We start from the raw sequence: 26,553 nt of genomic DNA on the forward strand, positions 1-26,553 counted from the left end.
CTCCCTGCACTTCCTCGAGAGCCTTTTGTCTTCTGGTCTCTTGGGCCTGGAGGCTCTCTCATTCCCGGCAAACAGTGTCCATTAAATCAAAGCTGAGGCCTCTGGGGTAAAGGGTCTGGCAACTCTTTCTCCTCCCTCCCCTTATCTCCCACTGGCTATTCCCCACCCTCGTCTGCCTGCTGAGCAGATCAGACAAGGGGCAAGCTAGAGAGAGCTTCCCATCTGTCCCTGGTTTGGTGTGGTTCCCCGCAGTGCATACGTACCACAAGGGTTGCTGGGCCCTCTCTGGACAGAGCCGTGGGTGAGACTTTGTAGCAGTGCTCAGACTCAGAAGCTGTGGGAAACAGTCTGAGTTCGGTTCAGCTTCCACATCCCAAGTCTCTAGACTGGACCTTCTTGCTTGTGATTCCCTCAACCAGCTGGAAGTCTCTCTTCTCAGAAGTACAGGGTCTTTGCGTGCCCCTGGGTACCCTAAACTGGTTCAGGGAGGTCAAACTAGGAATGGTGGTTGTGCTGGTTTTTAGGTGTGAACCGAGGTTCATGTAGAGGCTCCCGGGAGAGGTGGGAGGGTCGGAGGCAGGGCTGCAGGTCTTGAAAAATCTCCTGCCAGAACTCTGTGAGGCAGAGAGAGGAGGTGACTGCTCAGTGTCTGGCTTTTTCTACAGGGAGATCTATACTTCCAAAGGGATCTGGTTATTATTCAGGATTTTAGTCCTGAATCTTCCTTAGACATTGATGAAAGCCATGTACCTTCCAGCCAGAAAACTGAGTGGATACAAGCCTGTGTGTTTGTACATATATTCCCCCACATACACACTCCAAGGGTTCACGGAATTCTGGTCAAGAACTCCTAAACTTTAGAAGGAGGTGTAAGTTTTGGCAGAAGAGGTTCCAAGTGGAATTGAGGGGCAGATCCCACCTGAAGGACTGGCTCTACTCTGAGCCAGGTAACTGGCTGTCTGAAGTGAAGGCTTGTATCTCGGTGTATACGTAGGAGCTCGGGGGACCTAGGGACCATGAAGCCTGTGATGGGCTTGGGGAGGGGAGCCCGGGATGCAGCGATGCTCTGGACAATTCTATATGACGTGACACCGCCTGTTGTGGAATTGGAGGCGAGGGAGGGAAAGGCCTGGAAGAGCTTGTGTGTGTGGCTAGGAAATGGCTAGGCCTTTTGACCATCCGTAGCCCAGTTACACTTCACAACAAGCCTGTACATTAGGCCTGACTATGGTTCTGCTTTCACTGATAAGGATTATGAGATTCAGGGAGTTCACTGTTCAAGGTCATTCAGCTGGTATTGGTACAGCAGGAATTGAAGCCCAGGTCTCTCAGGCATTGAAGCCCAGTTGTAGTGGTCAGACTTGTTACTGAAGAAATTCTCTCCAGCCTATTCCCATTCCACCTGGGGCCAGGAAGGCTGGTGCTGTTGCACAGACATTTCAGGCCTTACTCACCGTGGTTTCAGGTATGCCTACCAGACTTGTGCACACACCAGACTTGTGCCAACTTTTCACTCTAACGTGGTCTGCCCCACATTGGATTTAATTCCTTCAAGGTCCAGCTAATTAACATCCCCATTTCTCTGGGCCCTTGTAGCTCAGCTGGTAAAGAATCTGCCTGCAGTGCAGGAGACCTGGGTTCGATCCCTGGGTTGGGAAGATCCCCTGGGGAAGGGAAAGGCTACCCACTCCAATATTCTGGCCTGGAGAATTCCATGGACTGTATAGTCCATGGGGTTGCAAAGAGTTGGACGCAGCTGAGCGACTTTCACTTTGTGCTGCTTCCCTGACGAGAGCCGTTCCCACAGCAGTCTGGGATGCCTGTCCCTTTCTCCACCAAGCTCTAAGACAGGCTCATTTCGCTCCTTCCTCTAGATAATCCGTCCTGGCTCCATCTTAACCAGGAGCCGTTCCATGGCAGGGCCAGTGTTCAGAACACCGTGAGCCCCTAGTAGCCTAGCCAGGTACTCCTCATAAATCAGGCAACTCAAGGGTTATTCCTCTTGATGACGACGATGCCAGTGTTAATGGTACAGGCAGGAAAGCCTAGGCCGGTGGTTTGGAATGCTTCCAAGGCCACAGTTCGATTTCTCGCCTTGCCTAGCAGGCAGCTTTCTCCTCCCCAGCAGGCTTCTGCCTGCTCTAGTCCCCAGTGGGGCTGAAGGGGTGCAGGGTCTGTATCCAGATCACCAACCATACTCCACGGTGTGAAAGGGGCGGGAGAACAAAAACCATGAGACAACACGGTGAGCAGGTGCGTAGGCTCCCTTATTTAATAGCAATTAAAAGAGAACATACAGGAGGAGTAGACATGCTCTTTCCACATGAGAGGTTTTCTACTAACCACAAGGCCCATCTGTATCAGTAGCTTTACTGGTTGAGTTTTAAAGAAAAAAGTTCCCTTTAGAGTTAAAAATGGACTTTCCTAAATTTCCCTCATAAATGTGCAACTATTTGTGCAAAATAAAAAGGCCATTTCCAACACATTAGTGAAAAGTAATTGCAAACTCAGGCAAAGGAAAAAGATAAAAGAGGCACCAGAAGCAGCCAGGAGCAGCGTCCTGGGAGAAGCGAGGCTCTGGTGAGGGGCTTCTGCAGCAGGCCGTGGGGAGTGTGCTCAGAGGCCTCATGGGCAGTCACGGCCAATGTCAACCTTGGGGATAAAGGGCCTGGGTCTGGGACTTGCTGAGCAAGCACTTGTCAAGTGCGCAGTGAAGCTAGGCTGACTCGGAGGCCTGGGAGACAACGCAAATGCCGGGCATTGCTCCCTGGAGGCTGTATATGCCCTTTACCAATGGGAACTCTCTGCCGCTTCCAATTTTCACGTCCTGTTCTTCCCCACCATCAGCAGCTTCATTTGTTCTCCTCAGAGCTTTTGCCATGTGATACATTCAAACTATTCCAGCTGCCTACATTACTACTTGCAACCCACCAGGGTCCCAAACCTGACTGTCCCTTCAGGAATATGGGTCTGGTTTTCCCAAGAACTCAGCCAACTTGAAGACGGGAAGGCCTCCAAGCACCCTTTTTCTCGCCTCTTCCTCAGGGCTCTGGGGCGCATCTACATCTCTGGGCATCTGAGGCCAGATCTCAGGATTCTAGGGGACACAGGCACCCATGCTTCGTCCAAGTCCTCTCAAGGGCTGACCTAGCTTGAGGCCTACAGACAAAACTAAAACTCCGACTTCACCAATTCAGACAGTCTGGACATTGCCAGTCCCTGTTTTCTACCTTTCCCTGGTCACCAAGAGTGTGTCTCCACAGACAACTCAGTGGTGCAGGTTGGTTTTGTTAGGGAAGGCTGGAGGCAGACCAAGAGGAAAGAAGGGCTCTAACAAAGGATCTACCCTGTGAGTCTCGGGCTTGAGTATGTGTTTTCTACAGAGGGGCTTCTGTGTGCAAGGGGCAGGGTGACCCTCATTCCTCTACCCTGTTCATTTTCTCTTTGTAACACTATTTCTCCAGGGTATGGGTCTGAGACCAGACCGACAATGATAATGCTTGAAAAATAAAGCGACATACTTAAGCTTCTCTCCATTCCACTTCAAAGTTAGAGTGGAATGCAAAAAGCAGAAGAGATCCTGCTGTAACGGGTCTAGTGAAGCAGGGTGTTTGGGGCCCTTCTTAAGCAATAGGATTTGAGTGATCATTTCTTGCTCTTTTCTAATAAAGTCCAGAATTTGAGAGATGGCATTTGAGGTCTCATTCCCTTGGCCCCTGCCTTCCCTTGGCTATAGCAGTTCTGAGTGGCAGCACTCATCTCTGAGCCTCATCCTAAGACCCTGGACCAAGCCCTCAGGATGACTAGCCCTGAGGATGAGCCTCAGAAAGCTCTGCAGAGCCTCCAGCAGCCTGGTCTTTCCAGTTTTGAGGAAGTCTGTGTGTCTGTGTGCATATTTTCTTCCCCACGGTTTTCAAGTTGTGACATAATATTTGGCAGGGGGGCGGGGGTGGTGGTGAAAAGCACTGCCCTCCCTAGAAGCAACTCAACAGCTGACAAAGGTAGTGAATTCTGTTTGATGAGTCTTTCCTCCCACTAATCCTAGCTGGAAAGGCCTGTGTGGCTTATTTGTCATTGTTTGGTGATGCACAATTATACTCTCGCCAGTAGCCTTAATAGCGTCTTCCTGAAGTGTCTTAAAGGGCAGGTTCCAATGATTGACCTCATAGCAAAGCCTTTGCATTAAGTCACAGGAGCCCATTTGCGACAGAGGACATAGCCAGTTCAGGCTCCTCTGCAAACTCCAGAGCTTGAAGGATAGGATTACAGGCAATCTTTCTCAGACAAAGCCAAAAGATAGCTCTGGGGACCTCAAAGGGGGACGGAAGCTTTAGGCTTGAGCAGGAGCTTCTTATCCAGGGTATGACTTGGTGAGGGACGGCTGGGGTGACAAACCATTAGTCAGGGTTGCTCTGCTCTACTTCATGGTGACAGCGGCTCCATCCCAGAGGCAGGTCCAGCGAAAGCTCTCCCCACAGCACAGAGCTGGTGGCATTTCCCATAGAGATGGTGGCCAGAAAGTTGGTTTTAAAACACAAAGGATCGATTGCAAGTAACCTTCAGGTTTTACCTAAGCGGAAAGCAAGAGGTCATTTTTCAGGCTTCTGCAAGCTGACTATCCCAGTGACACTGCTGGCGGAGGCCACATCTGAGCTTCTCTGTCTGTGAAATAACTGCGGACCTGGGCCCTGAACCAAGCGCCTGACCAGGAAGGAGGGCAGTGAGAGGAATGGGGAAGGGGCTGGGCTCTGACCCCATTCACACTGGCTTTCAAGACTCCTCCTGGTGTGGGGGCAACCTACAGCTAGTCATAGTCTAGTTAGTCCCACTGCGTACTCAGCTCTGCCATGCCCCAGACAAATCAGGAGTGCAAGCGCTGGGGGCAGATTGAGGCTTCAAGATGCCATCCTGGGGGAGCTGCAGCGAAGCTGTCAGCTGGTCACAGTGGCGTGCTTGCTGTCTGCTTAGGGAAAGTCTCTGGACTGAGAAAAAAAACCTCTGGAACTCCACAGCTGTGTGTTGGTCTTTCATAGACCAAGGAGTAGTGTCTTCCAGGCCCCTTCCTTGCATCAAGAACAACCAGCCTCACCTACGCAGTGAATGGGGCACCTAGGAGTGAACAGGATGTATTTTATTATCCTTCTGCCTATCACCTTATCTCCCAGTGCCAAGTGCCCATTTTGTCTGTGCAGTTTCTGAGCCCCAGACCTAAGCTCTAGAGCCACGGGTGAAAGGGGGTTCCTCACACCGGACTGAGGACGCCACCGTCTCTAGGAAGATACAGTGTAGTGTGGCTTCCCCTGAAGCCCGGCCTAGCAACATCTCCTGGACTTGCTTACTCTTGTGCCTCTTCTACTATAGGGAAAGGTTATGCGAATACTGTACATAGGTTATTATAAAAAAATACATTTGTTCTCTTTGAAGAAGAATGCACAAATGCAGGGCCAGCCAGCGCTGGGTCCTGGACTCTGGGGCTGCAGCCATCAGCCTCTGTGGGCCTGAGGCCCGTCTTCACGAGTGGTGGCTGCTGATGAGTCCCCGGAGTTGCTTGGCCACGGTGTCAATCAATTTCTGCTTGTCTCGCTCATTTTTCCGAAACTGTGCAAACATGTTGTTCTTGCGGCTGGTGTCCTTCATCCTAAACAGAGAGGGGGAAGAGAGATAGCAAAGTGTTCGAGGCAGCAAGGTGGCCAGTATGTCTGAACAACCACCCGGAGTTGAGAGAGTCCAGAATATTTCCACTGTCAGGCCCACACTCACCTACTATTCAGAAAGCTGCCCTGTTGGCACCTCCATACCTCCCAACTTCAGTCACCTCTGGAAAACAGTTGAGAGCCAGCCATGGCCAGCCCCCTTACTATCCATGCTCACCCTACCTACTTCCTCCCTTTCTATGCCCAGGTATGAGCCTGGCGTAGGTGTCTGGCACCTGCTGCAGCCCTGATGGACAACAGGACCTCAGAGAATGTCTAAGGTCTTCTCATCAACCCCGAACCTACTGAAATCCTGCTGCGACCTTACAGCTGGCATTTGAAAGGGAAAGCAGGACAATGCTCTTAACGAGCATTTCAAAAGAACACGAGTACTGAAAGCCACTATGCATTCCTAAACATTACTCTAGCTGGTAACTCTATCCTACTCCTAACAAAACCAAGGGCCTGACTGATCTCTTTTCCTTTGCCTCAGAATGGGGCCCAGAGGCAGTGAGGTGGTTCAGAGGGCACGGTGCTGAGGAAAGCAGGTGCCAAAAGGCTGAGCTGTTCTCTCAGTTGAAAAACCAGGGCTTTAGGCAAGAGAAGCCCCTGAGTTCTCAATGGCTGCGACACCTTCAGATCTTGACCTTTGGAAAGCTTTTTAACTGGCTGCTGCTAAAGCTCCCAAGACGGCGTATTCCTAGAGCACAAACCATGGGCAGTTCTGGCCGTCAATTACGCAGATGGAGAGACCTAACTGGAAAGCATGGATGGAGAAAGGCAAGGCCAGGCTGAGGTCCAGAGGAACCCCAAGCCTGACTCAGCCATCGTGACAGATCCCAGGAACCTTTCATTCCCCTGAAAGGCGCCCCAGCCCCTGGTATTTGTTGGTGATTGTCAACTTTGGCCCCAGCCTCTGCACATCGGATCTCCAGCCCACAGATAGTTCTCGTGGTAGAGAAAGAAGGACTCTGCCCAGACTCATTTGTCCCTGGGGCGGCCTAGGTGGTTCCTTACCACCATCACTCAGGAGCTTGGCCGGCTCTCTGACTTCACAGCCCCCTGCCCTGCATGGCGATGGGCGAGGAGAGGGGACAGAAGGAACCTGGCACCAGGGAGTCAACTACTCCCAGGAAGACTTCCAGGGGCCTTTGGCTAATCCTGGACCACTTTTTCCCGTGGGGAGGCCCCATGCAGAGGGATGGACTAGAGAGGCCAGAAGGTCAGAGAGTCCACAAGGACGTTTATATCCATATGGTAGGGAGGTTCTGATGAGCATCCCAGCTTTATGGCTCTGGCTGATGGTGACAGCCACAAATGAATTGAGACTTCTCTCTCTGATCTAAACTTTAGGGCCTTGAGCCTGGAATTACTCATCAAGCATACTTAGACACTGCGTATAAGGTACAACCACCCACATGTGGAGGTCTGTGCTTGAAAGGGAGGAAGAAGAAGAGATGACAGAGGTTTAGAGGTTTAGGTTGAAAAGAAAGCACAAAGGACCTCAAGGCTATGATGATTACTGTATTTGGTCTCTCAAACAGTAACCGCACCATATTTGTGGAACTGGCTTGACTTAGGATTATTTATCCCAGACAGCAACTCCTTTGCTGGATATACTATAAATCTAAATAAAACCAACACTAAACAAACAAAAAAAAGAATAATAAAGGAAGAAAAGCACTTCTGACCTTTATAGAACACTTAATTTAACATCCTATGTGGTCACTCGTTTCATAACTCCTCAAAGCAGCCCAAAGACAGAGATGGCTTTCAATTCCCTTTGAGGAGGTCCGGAAAGAAGGAAGGAGGGAACAGGAGAAAAGGGTAGTCTTTGGGCCCCAGAGGCCAGGATTTCTTAGCCATTAAGGCCTGGAGTGGGGATTACTTGAAGGAGAAACTCAGGTGCCCTGAGGGCTGATGGTGGCATGCTGGTGTGTACCCTGCAATGCTCAAAAACCAAAGGACAGCTCCCATCCCCTATCACGTTCTGTGAGCCCAGGATCTGGATCTTTCTGGCCCTGGACACCTCTCAAAGACACAGGGGCCTCTTCTCTTTCCTGAAAGTCCTCATCATGTCCTGTGTCTTTCCACGTCTCATCCCACTAAGAAGTGTCAGGCTGGAAAGGACAGAGTATTGAGCTCTGGTGGTAGAGCTGGCTGTGGGGAGAGCAGGAGAGGGTCAAATCGAGAGACTGATTCCTATGAGGCTGGGAAATGTGGATTTTAGTGATCTGGGTGGCCTCTGGCCCTACTGTGTTTGGAAGGGGGCTTTTAAATCCTGCTGATCACCCAGGGTAAGTACATGGCATTATCACTGGCTAGGCCTCCAGAATGCTACTGAGAGGCTGATTATTTTAGCCTGTTGTTGATCCACAGGAAGTAGATAAGCCAGTACTTCCTGGATGTGAGATTCTCAGGAACAGAGGCGTAAGAACTATTGAGAGAGGCAACTGGCCGAAGGGAATCCCAGAGCCCATCTGAACAGGACACCCGAGCAGCAACGCAAAAGCCAGTAGGGTGCAGAGAACGTGGGTGAGGCCTCGCCTCTAAGAAAGAGTCTTCTGTGGGAGATCCTGAAGCCAGGGCCTCACCACTGGGAGGGCGGGAAGACTGCTGAGGAAGCTCCCTTGTGTCAGGGCTGGATTTCAGGCCCTGGACTAGCAAGAGTATTGAGTGTGCCAGGAAGGTGGGCGGGAGCAACCTTTTACCTGGCACTGATGGGGGAAAATCCCTGTCACCACTCCCAGCCCCAAAGGAACTGGTAAGCCAAGGGTCACTTGAAGGACCAAGGAGAGAGGAGGCAGCCAGCCAGCTGGCACCGGGCTGGTTTAGCAGATTAGTATGTCAGGGTGGGGACAACTCACAGGGTAGGGATTTTAGTGTAGTCATTAGTGTCAATGAGGAGACCAGAAGGACTTGCCTGAAAGTAGTGGAAAAGGCCCAAGTGAATAATATACTTACTCTCTAGATATCCTAGGGAAGAAGGTCATTGGGAGAGAGAATCATGGGAAACAGAGTTAAAATGGAAACATGAGTCTGTCTTGATCTGGAAAAAGTCAATTCTGGGCTCTTAGTGGCTTGGCTCCAGACACACACCTCTGCCTTCTGCTCACGCCCGCTCTCTACCTCCTCCCCTTCTCTCCCCCATTATAGCCTTCAGTAGGAAGGCACCCCTCAGCCTCTCCTTCTGCTTAAGGCTTCACTCTGGCCTCCTGGACTCGGATTCTTACCTTCTTAGGAGTTGAGACCTGCCTGACTGGCTATATATGTAGACTTACTACACTGTCTATATGCAGGGCGCTCTTCTAAGAAGCCAAGGGTTTTATCTAGTTTGATGACAAGAGAAAGCTTCCTTTTTACATGGGTCTTTGTCTCTGGTCTGCCAGCTCTCAACTAGGTAAGCTAAAGCCAGGCCCAGGCTACAACGCAGTGCAGATTCCAGCATCTGGGTGACATGTTGGTTAGTGAGATGTTCTGGAGCTGGCTAACTCAACCTCAGCGGCAGCAGCTCTGCTTCAGAGACGCGCAAGTCCCATGGCAGCCACTTTGCTGGCTAGTGACTGCTTAAGGCAAGAGTTAGACACTTCCAATATAGCTTTCTTGGGCTATTCAGCATAAGAAAGCTCAATCTGATGGAGACACGGGTTGGTAGGGCAGCTGAAATAATTTCAGGAGCTTCTTTGCCAGGAACCAGAGAAGCCATCTGTTCTGTGGGGACGCTCTCCATCCATCATCACACCCCAGATGGCTGGGGCTGGCTCACTCTGTTCACCAGGCTGACCTGAGCCCCAGGCTAAGGCATCTTCCTTTCTCTTCCTGTCATCTGTAGGTAAGCTCTGAAGTAATGCCACAGTTCCCCTGACACACACTTTCCCTAGCTTGCTGGGGCTCAGGGATTAAGAGGCTCCAAAAGGAAGACTGAACTGCCAAATCCAGCAATGGAAACTGCTGAGAACACCTGTGGCGGCTTTAGAGTGGGGCCTCTTTGCCATCTTTTCAAGGTAGTGGCAAAGAGAAAATTATCCTCTGTATCAGTCTCCCCTCCCCATCACCCCACCCCTCAAAACAGGCCATGGGATGGGTACTCACTTCTCAAGCAGGGTCAGAGCTGTCACAGGGTTTACCCGGAGGTACTTGCAGGTGGGCTGACCATAGTCAGCAAGGTAGGTTGACCAATCCCACTGGATGAAGAGATCCAAAAGCTGTAAAATATCCAAACCCCCACTCTGGTGATTAATCAGACAGATAAGACAAATCAGGATCTCAAAAACTCCTAGCACCCTTCATTACCCACTAGATTTGAAAAATAAAATTAAAATTGTAATACGAGAAAGAGTATGACTCTTCCCTGAGAGCTCAGATGGTAAAGAATCCGCCTGCAATGCAGGAGACCCGGGTTTGATCCCTGGGTTGGGAAGAGCACCCAAAGAAGGGGATGGTGACCCACTCCAGTGTCCTTGCCTGGAGACTCCGTGGACAGAGGAGCCTGGCGGGCTGCAGCCCATGGGGTTGCAAAGAGCTGGACACGACTGAGCCACTAACACACACACAAGAGAAAGAATGGCTACAGTAACAAAACTAAGAAAATAAACAGGTAATCACTGTAAGGTAGAGTCATCTCTGCCGGAAGCACTGCGCTGCTGATGCCGGGAGAGAGCTCTCAGAGGCAGGCCTGGAAAGAAACTGGCACTGGACTGAATCAAAACACCAGACTATCATAATAATCACTCATTCACTTAATAAATACTTACGAAATGTCTTCCATGTGCCAAGCACCATTCTAGGAGCTCAGAATTCAACCATGAACAAATACAGGTGGGTGTGTCCAGTGCCCCATATGCAACTATATGAGCTTTCAGGTTAAAAGGTCTGGGTTCAAGTATGAATTTCATGACTTGCTGTGTTGACTTTGCTAAGTTACTCAGTTGATACAGACACATGCCAAAAACAAACAGGACACACAGATAGCACAGAAACACACTGAACCAAGACACAAATGGACCATATGCTATTTACATGAGGCAATATACAACACCCATGTGGACACTGGTTGAACAGATAGAAATCTGCTAACTAACCACATTTTGTCAAAGGCTTTCCTTCTCAGCCAGCTTTAGCCTCAGGTATCAGTCTAACAAATATTGAAAACTCATAACTAAATAAAACTAAAAAAGAAAAAAATCAGTGCCTTTCAAAGGTGGGGTAGGGGTGACGGAAGGGAAGCTGGTAGGCCCCTGTATAAACCTGCGGGGGTCACTGCCCCAGACTCACATCATCACACAGAAGGGCCTTCAAGCAGTCTTTCTAGCCATGAGATGCACACAAGTGCTTCTGGACTCAGGGCGTTTCCCCACTTCTCCCTTTCTAAGAGGTAACAGTTGATGAAGGTAAGCAGACCACAGTCTCTCTGTGCAGAACTAAGGCGGAGAGGCCAAGAATCAAATTCAACGCTGGAGTCTGGGCTCTTAGGCATACCTTCCTCCTCTGTCTTCCCCACTGTGCAGCTGGGCAAACAGGCAGTGTGGGCCAAGTCTCCTCTTCTATCCATTCTCTTAGGATAGATGTTAAGAACTTCCTCAGGATGCAAATTGGCTAAAGTCCCAAAACTAAAACAGAGAAAAGCCCCTACACCCTCAGCCAAGAAAGGGATACTAAATACGAGAGGAGACGGGGAGAGAGACAGACATGTTGGTTGGCCTGGGTCAGCAAGGCCCCAAACGGCCCTCTCAGGCCTCTTTTAGGTCATGCTTGTTTTAGTTGGCAAGCAAAAGGGCTTCTACCACTTCCTTTCACTGCCCCAAGGCCTCACAGAGCTCTCCTTTAGAAGAAAAATTTCCCTGACTTCCTATCCTAATCTTGGTATTTCCAGCCTAAAGACTGCTCAAGACAGTTCCTCCTAAGGAACATGATAGACATTTGGAGTGTCCCTTGTTCTAAAGGTCTTCTACAAGTAAGATTATGTTTTTCCCTGAAACCCCAAGGAAAGAAACTATGGGAAAAGAGAGCATTTTATTAATTAGTTTTTTTTCTCTTAGAAAACTAAACAGAAAATGTTGGGAGCTTTTTGCTGTTTGCATGCTAGGGACCTAACAAAAGAAGCATGAAAGAATAACAAATAAGTTTAATTGGAAAAATTTGAAAACCTGATTTCTTAAAGCTATTTTAGATATTATTTCTCAGATGTGGATATATATATATATATATACACATTTCATAAAACTAATTTCATTTTGTTCTCTACTAATAGAATCCTAATTTCAGTGATGGAACTGATGGTATCAGCATTTTCTGATTTACTGCAAAGAACACCATGTCTTTCTGGATGATGAAACCTGGGTAAATCACCAATAGGGCGTGGAGGGCAGTTCATAACTTAGTCCCAAGATTTCCTATTTTTAAATTCTTGCCAAAGTCTCTCAATGCCAGTACTGAGCCTACGACCTCTGGGATGACAAGCTAGCTAGTTTATCCCACGCTGGGCCTGGAAACCACACAACTCTACTAAGCTCAACCAGTATGAGCCTGCGGCTCACGCTCTGGGTCTATGCTGCTTCCCACAGGCCTTTTTGTGGCCTGCACCTAGATCTGATGGTCTCCTCTGAGACAGATGGACATAGACTAGAGGCTGGGTAAGACTTAGCTAAGTTAACCTGCTCTGGGGTACAGCTCTACTGGATTCTTTAGATCAGAGTTAGAATAAGAGAATAAGAAAACCAGTAGGCCTCTTTATCACGGCACTTGGATCTCCAGACTATGATATTCCGAGGTGAATGAGGCCTCTCAGCCTAGTTCTCTGCATGCAACTGCCTTGTAAGATCTCAGTAAAGTCTCTCCCGAGGACGCTGAACATTCTGTCATCACTGAACGTGTGTCATCGCGAGCACATCTTAATTTTTTATCTCTAAAAGTTTCCATTTTGGAAATAATTCCAATCTATCAGAAAGTTCTAAGAAGAGGCGTAGTCTAAGGAGCACTATATACCCTCCTCCCAGATCCATGCATCACCAATGTTTTACCCAGCATGCCCCATCATTTGTGTTCTTTCTTTTTTTGCACATATACAGTATTTCTTCTTGGAGTCTCTTGAGAGTAATTACACACATCATGGCCCTTTATCCCCAAATATTTCAGCATTCTTCTCAAACATAATCACAGTATGGTTTTTAACTTCAATAAATCTAATTTTGATACAGTTCATACTCTAATTTTATAAATTGACCCAATAATGTCCTGTATAGCTTCTTTGTTCAGGATCAGGTATTACATTTAGCTAGCTATTGAGTCTCCTTTAATCTGGACTATTTCCACAGTCTTTCTTATATGATATTAACATTTTTTAATAATATCAACTCTTCAAAAGTTCCCTACCTCCTTTTTCATCCTAGGTTTTGACTTTCCTAACTCTTTCTCATAATAAGATGTAAGATATGCATATCTGGCCAGAATCCTACATGTGATGCTGTGTCCTCCTCAGGGCATCACATCTGGAGGTGCAAATGTTCACGTGTCTCTCAACGGTGACATTAATTTTGATCACCCAGTCAAGATAAGATGTCGTCTGATTTCTCCACTGTCTAGGTATTATTTTTTCTTTTGTAACGAGCAAGCAATTTAGGAGATCACGTGAACATACTGTTCCTGATTAAAATTTTCTATTAGATTTAGCATCTATTGAAGATGTTTCTCCAATTTAGTCTTCACTATGATAGTTTCAAACTGATTCCATCCTTCCCTCCAAGTTTATCAGCTGTCACTCAGCATTTGACCATAAGCAAGCGCTCGCTTCTGCTCCACTATTAATTCATCTGCTTTATTACTGGTATGGATTCATGGGTTTCCACTGTTTAATAGTTTATATTCATTAATTCAGTTCAGTTCAGTTCAGTCGCTCAGTTGTGTCTGACTCTTTGCGACCCCATGAATCGCAGCATGCCAGGCCTCCCTGGCCATCACCAACTCCCGGAGTTCACTCAGACTCACGTCCATTGAGTCAGTGATGCTATCCAGCCATCTCATCCTCTGTCGTCCCCTTCTCCTCCTGCCCCCAATCCCTCCCAGCATCAGAGTCTTTTCCAATGAGTCAACTCTTCACATGAGGTGGCCAAAGTACTGGAGTTCCAGCTTTAGCATCATTCCCTCCAAAGAAATCCCAGGGCTGATTTCCTTCAGAATGGACTGGTTGGATCTCCTTGCAGTCCAAGGGACTCTCAAGAGTCTTCTCCAACACCACAGTTCAAAAGCATCAATTCTTCAGCGCTCAGCCTTCTTCACAGTCCAACTCTCACATCCATACATGACCACTGGAAAAACCATAGCCTTGACTAGACGGACCTTTGTTGGCAAAGTAATGTCTCTGCTTTTGAATATGCCATCTAGGTTGGTCATAACTTTCTTTCCAATATGTTTCTATTTGTAAAGATAAACAGATACACGTTTGCTTCCTTATTTCCTCTTCTTTCTTTCACAGAAAGTAGAATACTATGTATGCACTTAAGATATTTTATTTCTTCACATTTATAAGCAGGAGGGGGATGGAGAAGAAGAAAAGAGAGTGTCAAAGGCAGGAGACTGAACTATTCTTCAAACTTTATTGAGTATCAATTCATAATTTTTACCATATCCTCATGCTACAAGTGTATTTATTAATTTAACAGTTTTGCATTGATTCATATTTTGGTATTAAAAAATTTTAAAGAACACTTTACACCACTATCATAAATGGGAAACCATTCTAACTTGTCATAAATAGAAGATAACTCAAACATCAGCACAACAATGAGATACTTGCTTTGTTGTCGCAAAGGCTATAAAGGGATAGCTTTCTTTCAACAATGATTCTGTGTTTAATGTGCATCTCGGTACTATCTCACCCTGTACTCAGTTTAGATATGCAAAGTCCATCATGCAAAATGTGGGGGTGGATGAATCACAAGCTGGAAACAAGCTGGAATCAAGACTGCTGGGAGAAATAACAACCTCAGACATGCAGATGATACCACTCTAATGGCAGAAAGAAAGGAGGAATTAAATAGCTTCTTAATGAGAGTGAAGGAGGAGAGTGAAAAAGTTGGCTTAAAACTCAACATTCAAAAAAAGAAGATCATGCCATCAGGTCCCATCCCTTTATGGCAAATAGGTGGGGAAAAAGTGGAAACAGTGACAGACTTTATTCTTTTGGACTCCAAAATCACTGTGGATGGTGACTGCAGCCATGAAATTAAAAGACGCTTGCTCCTTGGAAGAAAAGCTATGACAATGCTAGACAGCATATTAAAAAGCAGAGACATCACTTTGCCAACAAAGGTCCATCTAGTTAAAGCTATGGTTTTTCCAGTAGTCATGTATGGATGTAAGAGTTGGACCATAAAGAAGACTGAGAACCAAAGAATTGATGCTTTCATATTGTGGTGCTGGAAAGGACTCTTGAGAGTCTCTTGGACTGCAAGGCGATCAAACCAGTCTATCATAAAAGAAATCAACCCTGAATAACCATTGGAAGGACGGATGCTGAAGCTCCAATACTTTGGCCACTTGATGCAAAGAGCCGACTCACTGGAAAGATCCTGATGCTGGGAAAGATTGAGGGCAGGAGGAGAATGGGGAGACTGAAAATAACATGGTTGGGTAGCATCATGACTCAATGGACATGAGTTTGGGCAAACTCTGGGAGATAGTGAAGGATAGGGAAGCATGGCATGCTGCAGTTTATGGGGTTGTAAAGAGTCAGACGTGACTAAGCGACTGAAGCAACAACTCAAGTGCCACTTCAGATGGCCTTCCGTAACTCCGCTATTCCATCCAACCTGTGAAAGTGAAAGTTGCTCACTCATGTCCGATTCTTTGCGACCTCATGGACTATACATGGAATTCTCTAGATGTTCCTTTCTCCAGGGGATCTTCCCAACCTAGGGATCGAACCCAGATCTCCTACATTGCAGGCAGATTCTTTACCAGCTGAGCCACCAGGGAAGCCCAAGAATACTGGAGTGGGTAGCCTATCCCTTCTCCCGTAGATCTTCCCGACTCAGGAATTGAACCGGGGTCTTCTGCATTGCAGGCAGATTCTTTACCAACTGAGCTAAGAGGGAAGCCCTCCATTCACCCTCTGTTTTGGTATTTGTGGCTTTAGCCAAGAGTTGAGTGATGACTGTGTGCCTGCACCAGTGTTAAGTGGTGTATGGGCACAGGGAAGCACCTGTAACAGATGTTTTCAGCAAGAATTAGTCTCATTATGAGAGAGGATCAGAGCACACCTGGGCCCTGTGTGCTGGGATGGTCAGCAGGGTCCACAGCCAAAGGTCTGGTTTGGTTGGTAAGACCTGGGAGGCTAGATGGGCTGGGGCGACAGGTTAACACAATCACGAGAATAGTTCACTTCTCTCATCCCCGGGAACCCTCATTAGAGAGTGGGTTTCCACGTAATCGACTTTTGATGAACTCTTACTTCTGTGTCAGAACATTGTTAAAATTCTTGATTTTCCATGTGATGCCTTCTCATTGAATTTACAGAACCATGTTGTGGGCCTGCACCATGTTCATTCTATTTATATTTCTTAAGAGTTGCATAAAAATTATAACCTTAAGTTTAAAAGTTCGAGTGGCTTCTTCTAATATTTACTCATAGGATTTGAAACATAAATAATAAAGCATATTTTCTCGTCTCAGATTGTCTTAATGAAGACATTAGCCATTGTCTTCTAAAAACATTCAGCAAATGTTTTTAGAAGCATCTAATATGTGGAAGGACAGGGATGGGCTTTTCAAGTGATATTAAGATATGTGGTTTCCCCCCACATAGGAGAATAAAAGAAAAACACAAATAACTGCAATCCAAGCCAAATGATTTTAATGCTATTAAGTAATGTATTCCTCTTCTTTTTGAACTATCACATGAACAATTTACAAGGTTTTTCACTTGTAACAAAATTTAAACAGCATATATAAACTGTGGTTCAGAATGCACACACACACACACACATTGGGTTTAAATTTATTTTGATTATCAGACAATGTTTGAGGTGATTAGAATCACATCAGCAGAAACAAATGTGTTATGATTATATCTCTGTCATTGAGTCAGATATGGAAATTTGCCTGCATTTTATTATTACCATCAGTCACAGATTTTGTTAAACAAAATTAAAAAATTTTGTTTTGAAATAATTTTAGACTTACATACAAATTGTAAAAATAGTTTAGACAATTCCTCTAACGTCCAGATTTACCCAGCTTCTCTAATGTCCACATATTATATTACAATGATCAGAACCAAGAAATCAACATTGGTACAATGCTATTAAACTATTTCATTCTACTTTCACCAGATTTTCCACTAACGTCCTTTTTCTGAACACATTCAGTATCCCACTGCATTTAATCATCATGTCTTCTATGACTCTTCCAGTATATTTTCTCATTTTTATCTTTGAAGACCTTGACATTTATAAATTACTCTTACTTATTTATTTTGCAGAAGGTCCCTTAATTTGAGTCTGCCCAATATTTGCTTAGACTTCTCTGGTGGCTCAGAGGGTAAAGCGTCTGCAATGCGGGAGATCCGGGTTCAATCCCCGGGTCAGGAAGATGCAATCCACTCCAGTATGCTTGCTGGGAAAATCCCATGGATGGAGAAGCCTGCTACAGTCCATGGGGTTGCAAAGAGTCAGACACGGCTGAGCGACTTCACTCCCTCGATATTTGCTTCTGGTTAAACTGAGGCAGTAGTTTTCAGTGAGGGAGACCTTGCCTCACATGGGACACCTGGAAATACGTCTGGAGACATTTTTGGTTGTAACAAGGCTGGCGGAGGTAGTGGAGGTGATGCTTCTGGTATCGAGGGAGCCAGGAATGCTGGCAAGCATCCTCCAGTGCTCAGGACAGCCCCTACAGCAAAGAACTACCAAGCCCAAATGGCAGCGGTGTCACGGTTACCAAATTCTGGATTGAGGTTGTGCATTTTTTGTTTTGCAAAAACACTACAGAAGTGACACTGTCCCCTTCTTAGTGTATCATATCAGGCGTACAGAATATCCACATATTTCACTATTGGTGACATTAACCAATAATGATCACTTGATCACTTAGTTTAAGTGGTTAAGTTTCTCTATTGCAAAATTATTATTTTTACCTTTGTAATTAATATTTTTTTGTCGGAGATATACTTTGATACTAAGAAATATCCTGTTTCTCCTCAAACTTTTGTCCACTAATGTTAACATCCATTGGTAGATCTTGTCTATAACAACATTTATTATTAATAATGTTAAATTAATAATGCTAATAAATATATATATATACAGTTATTAAATGAAATCCTCCTGTGAGGAAAAGTGTTGTCCCTTCTCCTCCATTTATTTGTCCATTTATTTATATCAGTATGACCTCAGAGGTATTTATTTTGTGGATTATAATCTAATACAATCATCATTCATGCTGTTGTTCGAACTGTTCCAGCTATGGTTGTCAGGGATGCCTGCAGACTGGCTCTCCCATGTATTTTCCATCTATCTATCTGGACATGGAACAACAGACTGGTTCCAAATAGGAAAAGGAGTACGTCAAGGCTGTATATTGTCACCCTGCTTATTTAAGGTATATGCAGAGTACATCATGAGAAATGCTGGACTGGAAGAAGCACAAGCTGGAATCAAGATTGCTGGGAGAAATATCAATAATCTCAGATATGCAGATGACACCACCCTTATGGCAGAAAGTGAAGAGGAACTATAAAGCCTCTTGATGAAAGTGAAAGAGGAGAGTGAAAAAGTTGGCTTAAAGCTCAACATTCAGAAAACTAAGATCATGGCATCTGGTCCCATCACTTCATGGGAAATAGATGGGGAAACAGTGGAACAGTGTCAGACTTTATTTTTTGGGCTCCAAAATCACTGCAGATGGTGACTGCAGCCATGAAATTAAAAGATGCTTACTCCTTGGAAGGAAAGTTATGACCAACCTAGATAGCATATTGAAAAGCAGAGACAGTACTTTGCCAAGAAAGGTCTGTCTAGTCAAGGCTATGGTTTTTCCAGTGGTCATGTATGGATGTGAGAGTTGGACTGTGAAGAAGGCTGAGCGCTGAAGAATTGATGCTTTTGAACTATGGTGTTGGAGAAGACTCTTGAGAGTCCCTTGGACTGCAAGGAGATCCAACCAGTCCATTCTGAAGGAGATCAGCCCTGGGATTTCTTTGGAAGGAATGATGCTGAAGCTGAAACTCCAGTACTTTGGCCACCTCATGCGAAGAGTTGACTCATTGGAAAAGACCCTGATGCTGGGAGGGATTGGGGGCAGGAGGAGAAGGGGACGACAGAGGATGAGATGGCTGGATGGCATCACTGACTTGATGGACGTGAGTCTGAGTGAACTCCAGGAGTTGGTGATGGACAGGGGGGTCTGGCATGCTGCGATTCATGGGGTCACAAAGAGTTGGACATGACTTGAGTGACTGAACTGAACTGAACTGATCCTTTCTTGAACAATTCCTTACTTGCTGGTGCTATAAGATGTGCCAAGCTCATCTTGCACATTCCCTGCCCCTGCTTTGGAACCAGTCACTTCTCCAAGGAGCTCCGGTTCCTTGTATTGTAGAATAGATTTAGAAACCAAGATCTGGGCCCTTAGCATGCTCATTCCTATTGTGGTGTTAATGTTTCTAAGCTCTATTAATGGACAGAGCTAGGAAACACATGTATATTTATTAACACAACATATTTATTTCTATATCTCTTTGTGAATATATTTTAAAATTATGAGTTCATATTTTATGTCAGTTCATATTCCAGGCCAACACCACAGGGTTCAGTCTACCTTTCCCTCTTTCCTTATTTATCACTTCTTTCTCTGACAATGAGAAACCTGGCTCTCATTATATTTTACCTACTGGGTTTCATCCTGGTACAGACTAAAGTAGTTTCAGAACTGCTAATCCATACCCATGTGAGAAAAACAAGTTTACTACCTGTAGTTCAGTACTTTATACAGTTCTTTAAGTCGTGTCTGACTCTTTGTGACCCCGTGAACTGCATCCATCACGCCGGGCTTCTCTGTCCATCACTATCTCCCTGAATTTGCTCAGACTCATATCCATTGAGTCAGTGATGCCATCCAGCCATCTCAAAATTACTTACGTTACTTGTTTTCTTCCTCACTCCTTTCAGTATGATTATGCTATTCTCTCACAATTTAGTTAAGATTTAGTTTTCACTGCTTGTGTTCCATTTTGGACCCCCTCACATTCTAGTTGGTTTAAATCATTTATTTTGGTGAATGAATCAGAGCTATAGAAAAAGTACACTCAGAAGTAACGTTCTTTCCTCATCCCAACTAAGCTGCTCTATTCTCTGCATTTCTTACTACATCTTTTCTATTGACTCTTCACAGGTGACCAATATGGCTTCTGGTTTATCCTTCTTTTACTTTTTTTGTACAAACAAGAAGCTACACGTGCATGTTCTTATATCCTCTTCCTTCTCACCGGAAGGGTAGCATGCTGTAGATACTCTTCTGCACTTTTGCGTTTTTCACTTAACAGTACTCCTAGGACTCACACCAAAGACGCTAATTCCTTATTAATCATATTCTTGATTTATTCATATAAGTGCAGTTTTTATAAACTATATAAGCCATTTTCAAGGGATAGATCAGACATTATGTGGGGGGGGGCATTTTTATCATTTAACTGGTGGAACAGGAGTATTGGATATTTTCAGAGTAGAACATACTGATAAATGTTACGGCTTCTTCAAACAAAAGCAAACTCAACCAATCATTAATGATGCTTTGACCTCTAACACAGAGTTATTTGTTTATGGTATTTATCAGAGAAACTAGTGTAGTAATTGATGTGACATCTTATAAGCTACAAAGAAAAAAGGTTAATAAAAATTATAAATTATGTGATTATTGGTTATTATACAAAACTGTGTACAAGTTTTGTACAGGTAAAGGATATGACAAGGAAAGATATCAGGTTATACTAAACAAGCTATTAATCCTAGGAATATCTTCTTTTTTTTCCCTCTTCCATGAATTTAAGCTATATGACTTCTAACTAGGGCTTTGGCAATTCTAAACCTGACTCTAATACATTTCATTGTTTCAGAACATGCTCATGGCTTTCTAGGACTCAAATTACAGTTCTGATTTCATGGGGTGACAGGGGGTGGGCAGGAGGGGGAGGAGAAAGACCCAGAAAGGATGAGTAAATTGCTGAAAGTCACAAAGAAGACAAGTAGTAGACATGGCTTGATGACTTCTACTCCCTAAGACACCACAGCTGTCTATTTTTAAAAATCATCATTGATTCTGGATAAAGCACTTGCCTAAGGCTAGGTCAAAGTTCTGACCAGACTTTCATTTTTTTGCAATGGTAGCTAGGAAAGACTAGCAAAATTCAAATGAGTCAAGGTGCAAGCTAGTTCAAAGCCAGACAGTGAGCTAACTGGCAGAGTGTCGATAGCATCATAATAGTAGAACAAACGCAAACTTCTAGGAAAGACCGTAGAAATGAGATATTAAGATAAGCATATCAACATACATACTTGTTCATGCATATCAACACACATACTTCTCCCACAGAACATGCAGAAGTGATTCAAATGGATGAATTGTTCATGGGTAAAGGAGAATTACAGGTTAATATTCAAGTAAATGGTCCTGAGGGTGCTCCTGTGTTCTCACAGGCAGAAAGGATTACCACCTCGCCCCCCACCAACTCAGAAAGTAAAAATGAAAAGATCAGTGAAGGACGCCCTGCATGTTCCCACTGCTGTTGTTTAGGGCCAAGTCGAGTCCAGCTCTTTGCGACCCCATGGACTGCAGCGCGCCAGGCTTCCCTGTCCTATCTCCCAAAGTTTGCTAGACTAGTATTTTTTACTAAACAAGTTCACATCATGCTTACTTTGGTGAGGAGAATTATTCTATATATTCTCACCTTCACTGCTAATTCTTGAGATATGAATCTCATCTCCCATGTTGACGGGGAGCTTCACAAGGATGGAGATCATGTTTCCTCCTCCTGACTACTCCAGAACATGGACCAGATAGGGCTAGGTTACCAGCAGGTAATCAGTAAAAGCACATTAAATAGAATTAAGCTAGGTAAAAATGACATTTTATAGGAACAATATTGGGGATGGTGGGACGGACTTATAATTTGTTTTTCAGAACAAACTTTACAAAGAGACCAAACTTAGGGACCCTCTGACCAGCACTAGAAACAAGGTTGTCTGGGGAAGAAGGACACATCAAACGGGAGCAATAAGAGTTGTGACAGATGAGTGGGCACGAAGGGGAAGATCCTGTGACTAGTGATGGGAACTCAGCAGATGTCTGGCTTCAACGAGTTAACTGTGCCGGCTTCTAGCAGGCAGCATGGGGCCTACCTCATGTTAGGGAGAGTTTCCTCTTAAAGATAACACGGGCAGCGAAGGACCACAGGCACACACTGAAGGTACACACAGACAGACACAAAGACGTACTGACCAGAGCCACGCCTCTTTTGCCCAGAAGCGATTTTGTTTACATTTTCTATTGAAAAGGCACACTGAGTCATGTAGAGAACTGTGCTCCCAAAGTACGTCCTTGAAGGAAACTTGATACATGAAGATCTGAACTTGCACTTTATATATACTCCAGAAGAAACCTTCATGTTAAACAGGTTAGATGACAAAATGATTTCAAATAACATGTTCCTCTGGAACTCTTAACATACAGTCTAAATGACAAAATTCTAAACATGCTACCTCTTCAGAACGTGGCTACCATATAAAGTGCAGTCAGATGGTAAAGAATCTGCCTGTAATGTGGGAAACCCAGGTTTGATCCCTGGGTCGGGAAGATCCATGGAGAAGGGAATGGCAACCCACTCCAGTATTCTTGCCTGGAGAATCCCATGGACGGAGGAGTCTGGCAGGCTACAGTCTATAGGGTCGCAAAGAGTCAGACACAACTGAGCAACTAACACTTTCACTTTCATTTTTCAAACATATAGAACACTAAGCCAGGGGTTTTTTTTTTTGTTGTTTTTTTTTTTTGGTCGACTTCTAGCCTCTAACAGGATGAAACCAATCATATCACTATAAAGTATTTTTCATAAACATCCAATGCCCAGGTGCCTTTTAAAAGGCAGTTTAACACAATAAAAGACCCTCAGGCTGGAGGTCCCCCAACTGACAGTGTGACCCCAGGTAAGTCACCAAATCTGTTTTTCTCATTTGGATATGGAAACACAAGAGCTCCTATCAATAGCTGAGGGCAGATGAAGAGAACAACTGTAGAAAGTCCACCAAAAAGCACAGACTTGACTAAGGACTCATTGTGTTTATTGCCCAAGGTCCCCCCAACTCCTTGTCCTTGGTGCTGGGCCACTCTCATTCACAGACCACCTGTCTGCCTCCCATGCTTCCTGACACAGAAATCTGGGCAAACACAGGAAAGGGAAAGCAGCAGTCACTTTAACAAACACAAACCGAGTACCAACAAAGTCTCAGCTACTCTTCTAGGCACATGAAAGGATGAAGCAGACACTTCTACTTTGAGAAACTCAGTCTAGTAAATAACAGATGCAGAGTGACGTGAGCACTAGGAGATGTACTCTAACAGGGTGCAAAGAAAGTTCAGAAGAAGGGCATCTAAGCCTGAGCCAGGTAGGTGGAGACTGCCTTAGTAATAAGTAGGACCAATGAAGCAAATGATAAATGGCCTCATATGCTAATAAGCTGAGGAGATTGAATTTTAGCCTGGAGCCTTCTCTACTTGTTTTCATCAAAGCTGCTATCTGCTTTCTTCTAGATCATGGGATGGAAAACTATAGCCACCACTTGTTTTTGCAAATAAAGTTTTATTGGAACATAACCATGCTCATTGCTTAACATATTGTCTATGTTTATGTGCTGTAACAGCTGAATTAAGTAGTTGTGACAGAGACCATTATAGCCTAAAAAACCGAAAATATTCACCACCTAGTCCTTTACAGAGAAAATTTGCCTCTAGATTCAGGCCAGGGAGGACAGAGTGGTCTGAAATTTTCTCAGGTGTAAAATGTCTAATAGCCACTAAATTAAAAAAAAGAAGGAAAGAAAATGGCTTCAGGGAGACAATTTTGATTATAACATGAATGGCAAAAACTTCATTATCTTAACATCTGGCATCATAGGATAGAAAAATGTGTTTGGGGGAAATACCTTGCTTTGTGAGATCCCCCAGGGTGCCAAGACATGCAGTGCAGAAAGGGGACAGAATTTGTTGCTCTGGTTTCTGAGAGGCAGGGAGCTAATCTAAAGAGAGGAGACAACTAACGTGTGTGAGAAGGGCTAAGAAGGGAATTCCTATTGTTATTGTTACTATGGCCCCAAACAACTTTGGAGATCTGGGATGGCTGATTAACTGACTTTTTCAAAGCTATTTGCTGTGTAGTGTATGATATAAATCGCCCCTAAAAATCCATATCCTCAATCCCAATCTTAAGACAATCTGTTCTTAATTGCTTGGGTGAATGACTTTTTTTTTTAAGGTTGAGTTTCACACCTAGAAAGCTGCATAGATAGACTGTGGAAAGGGGACCCCAGGAAACAAGAAGACTGGAGGTATCTAGGGATCCACAGAAATCTGAAAGAGGTCTTAGGATTTTCCACAGGCTATGAAACTGGGGTGGGGAGAGGTTCCAAGTTTCTCTGGATCTCTATAGGTTAAAGGGATCTGGCTTAAACCTGAGTTTTGCAACAATGGTCACTCTATAGGCTGGCACTGGGGCCTCCCAGAAACTTCTGCCTTCTTCCTCTTTCTCCCCCGGATGAGTGCAGCAGGCGAGGGGCAAACCGTGGCTATGCAGGTCCCTGTTTTCCCTCCAGCCCAGCTGCCAGGTGGATGGAAGTTTCACTCAGCTCTTTATCAGAAACCCATTACACGTCGGCAGCTTCGCCTGGAAGGGAACGTCACTCTGGGAAATATTTATTTGCCTCATAAATATGGGTTTATAGGTTTGCTATCTAAACTTTTCACCTCTGAGACTACCCTGGTAAAGACAAAAGGAAAGACAGGGAGGCTTGAGGCTCTCCCATTGTCATCAATTGGAGTCTGAGGGAAGAGTCCCAAAATTCAAAACATTTTAACACTAAGCATTCCTTTGTGTCAGAGACTGTACTGTAAGGCCATTTCTCATTCATGACAGCATCTATCCTGCGCAGGGTGATGATAATCATACTGTACATACATGTTCAAGGGGAGGACGGGAGACTGCCCTGGGCGGAGTTGCCCCTTGTTGGGATGGGGAAGGGGGGAGGCAGGCAGGTGTTGGTTTGGATGGACTGCTGCCATGGATGTGGCAGGAGGTGGGAGCCAGGGCCCAGTTCCTTTTCAGCATATTGTGATCTGTTAAAGTGTGCTAGGTAGGCGGATTGGGCACTATACTGTTGAGTTTTTAACTAAACTACTCTTCTTCCCTCTCTAGTCAAAATAAATAAGTGGTTTAAAAATACCCCTGTAAAGACACCATGAATTGAAGATAACATTAACCATAAAGTGTAAGCAGCATCAAGAAAATGGCAGAGCACACAAGTCTGCAGATCATGAGCAAGGTCTTTATCACCCACACCACAAAGTAAAAACAATGATGACTAATTAGCTTCGATAAAGCAGTTTGCCAAACCTGAAATTATAAAAAGGCTATTTAAAACATGATTCATATCCAGTATTGTGAACAATGAACTTAACTTAGCCTAAGTACATATTGTGCCTTGAAATATTACTGATAGTAACATGAGTATGTACACGCACATGGGCATACACATAGACTTTCAAAGGTAATATAATTTCTGTTTTTAAACTGAGGTGGGGAGAAGGGCGTGTGTGGGACTATTCTTTTGTAGCCATTCAGTATCTAATTACAGTTTGTTAATAAATTGTTATACATATATTTGGGGTGAGTCTTCAAGATGTCTTTGTCAGCAGTAGTGGCCAATCAAAAAGTTTGGAGATACTGGTTAGATAACCTGCAGGAAAAACTATCAAAATTCATAATGAAAACGGTTTGGGTTCTCTTTTGTAAGTGGATAAATTAGAAACATTAGTTATAGAACACTATTTCTTGTCTTATATGAGTCATTACAAATTATAGTCCACGAACTTCCTGATTGGCCTAAGAAAAAATATCTGACATCACAAGGGTAGTTAAGCAGGAAGCATCCTTATACCCTGGATAAGTTTAGAATAAGCTAGAATCTCAGTGGTCTGGGAAATATACATGGGTCTGGACAAAAGGCTCAGCACTAGAAGGCTAGCTTCTGAAGGCCTTTAGCCCAGAAACGTATGCATTTAAAATCTATTTTGTTCTGTGTGTGAGGCGTTGGAGATCGAGGAAAACTGCAACTCAGATTCCACTGCCAAATTTTGGAGCTGATCAATAGACCAAATAAAGAAGTATCAGATGATAAGTGGTTTTCAACCACCACTCCAAACCACAAAAAGGTTCTCTGCCTCCTAAAGACTGTGTGAAGTAAACACTAGTTCCTAGGAAGGCTAGAGACTCAGCCCCATGGGGCTGGGGTATTTGCTGGTTCTTTTTCATTAAATTTCTTTCCTTCCTTTCAATCCTATTTTCCTAATTATGTTTTATGTATCATTCTAATAAGCCACCTCAAGGTCATTTTGGAAATAGGTGGAATTAAACAAATTTGATAAAAAGTGCTGTGAAGCATGTCACTTGTCCTTGGGAGCCAAATGAAGGCATTCAGGACAAGGAAAGATGGGAGAGGCCCAAATGATTTCAAGTTTCAGTCTTTCAAAAGGATGGGCACAGTTTACATCAAATACAGAAGAGAACAGGGGGAATTTCAGACAAAAAGACTAGTGGCAGTCA

At 44.7% G+C, this 26,553-nt stretch overlaps 1 protein-coding gene across 2 annotated transcripts in view; it reads right to left on the reverse strand.

Moving 5' to 3' along the window:
• Nucleotides 1–2,249: 2,249 nt before the first annotated feature.
• The window catches only part of EXOC6B (exocyst complex component 6B), a 728,809-nt gene continuing 704,505 nt past the window's right edge, over nt 2,250–26,553 (reverse strand). For both annotated transcript variants that reach the window (XM_070379801.1, XM_070379802.1), the window contains exons 21-22: nt 9,786–9,898; nt 2,250–5,638 (exon numbers count right to left, since the gene is read on the reverse strand). In XM_070379801.1, coding sequence (XP_070235902.1) covers nt 5,512–5,638; nt 9,786–9,898 — 240 coding nt within the window. In that variant the 3' untranslated portion in view covers nt 2,250–5,511. The remainder of the gene's footprint in view (nt 5,639–9,785; nt 9,899–26,553) is intronic.

The sequence above is a fragment of the Bos mutus genome, chromosome 11, assembly GCF_027580195.1.
Source record: "Bos mutus isolate GX-2022 chromosome 11, NWIPB_WYAK_1.1, whole genome shotgun sequence".
In the NCBI taxonomy this organism is placed as follows: domain Eukaryota; kingdom Metazoa; phylum Chordata; class Mammalia; order Artiodactyla; family Bovidae; genus Bos; species Bos mutus.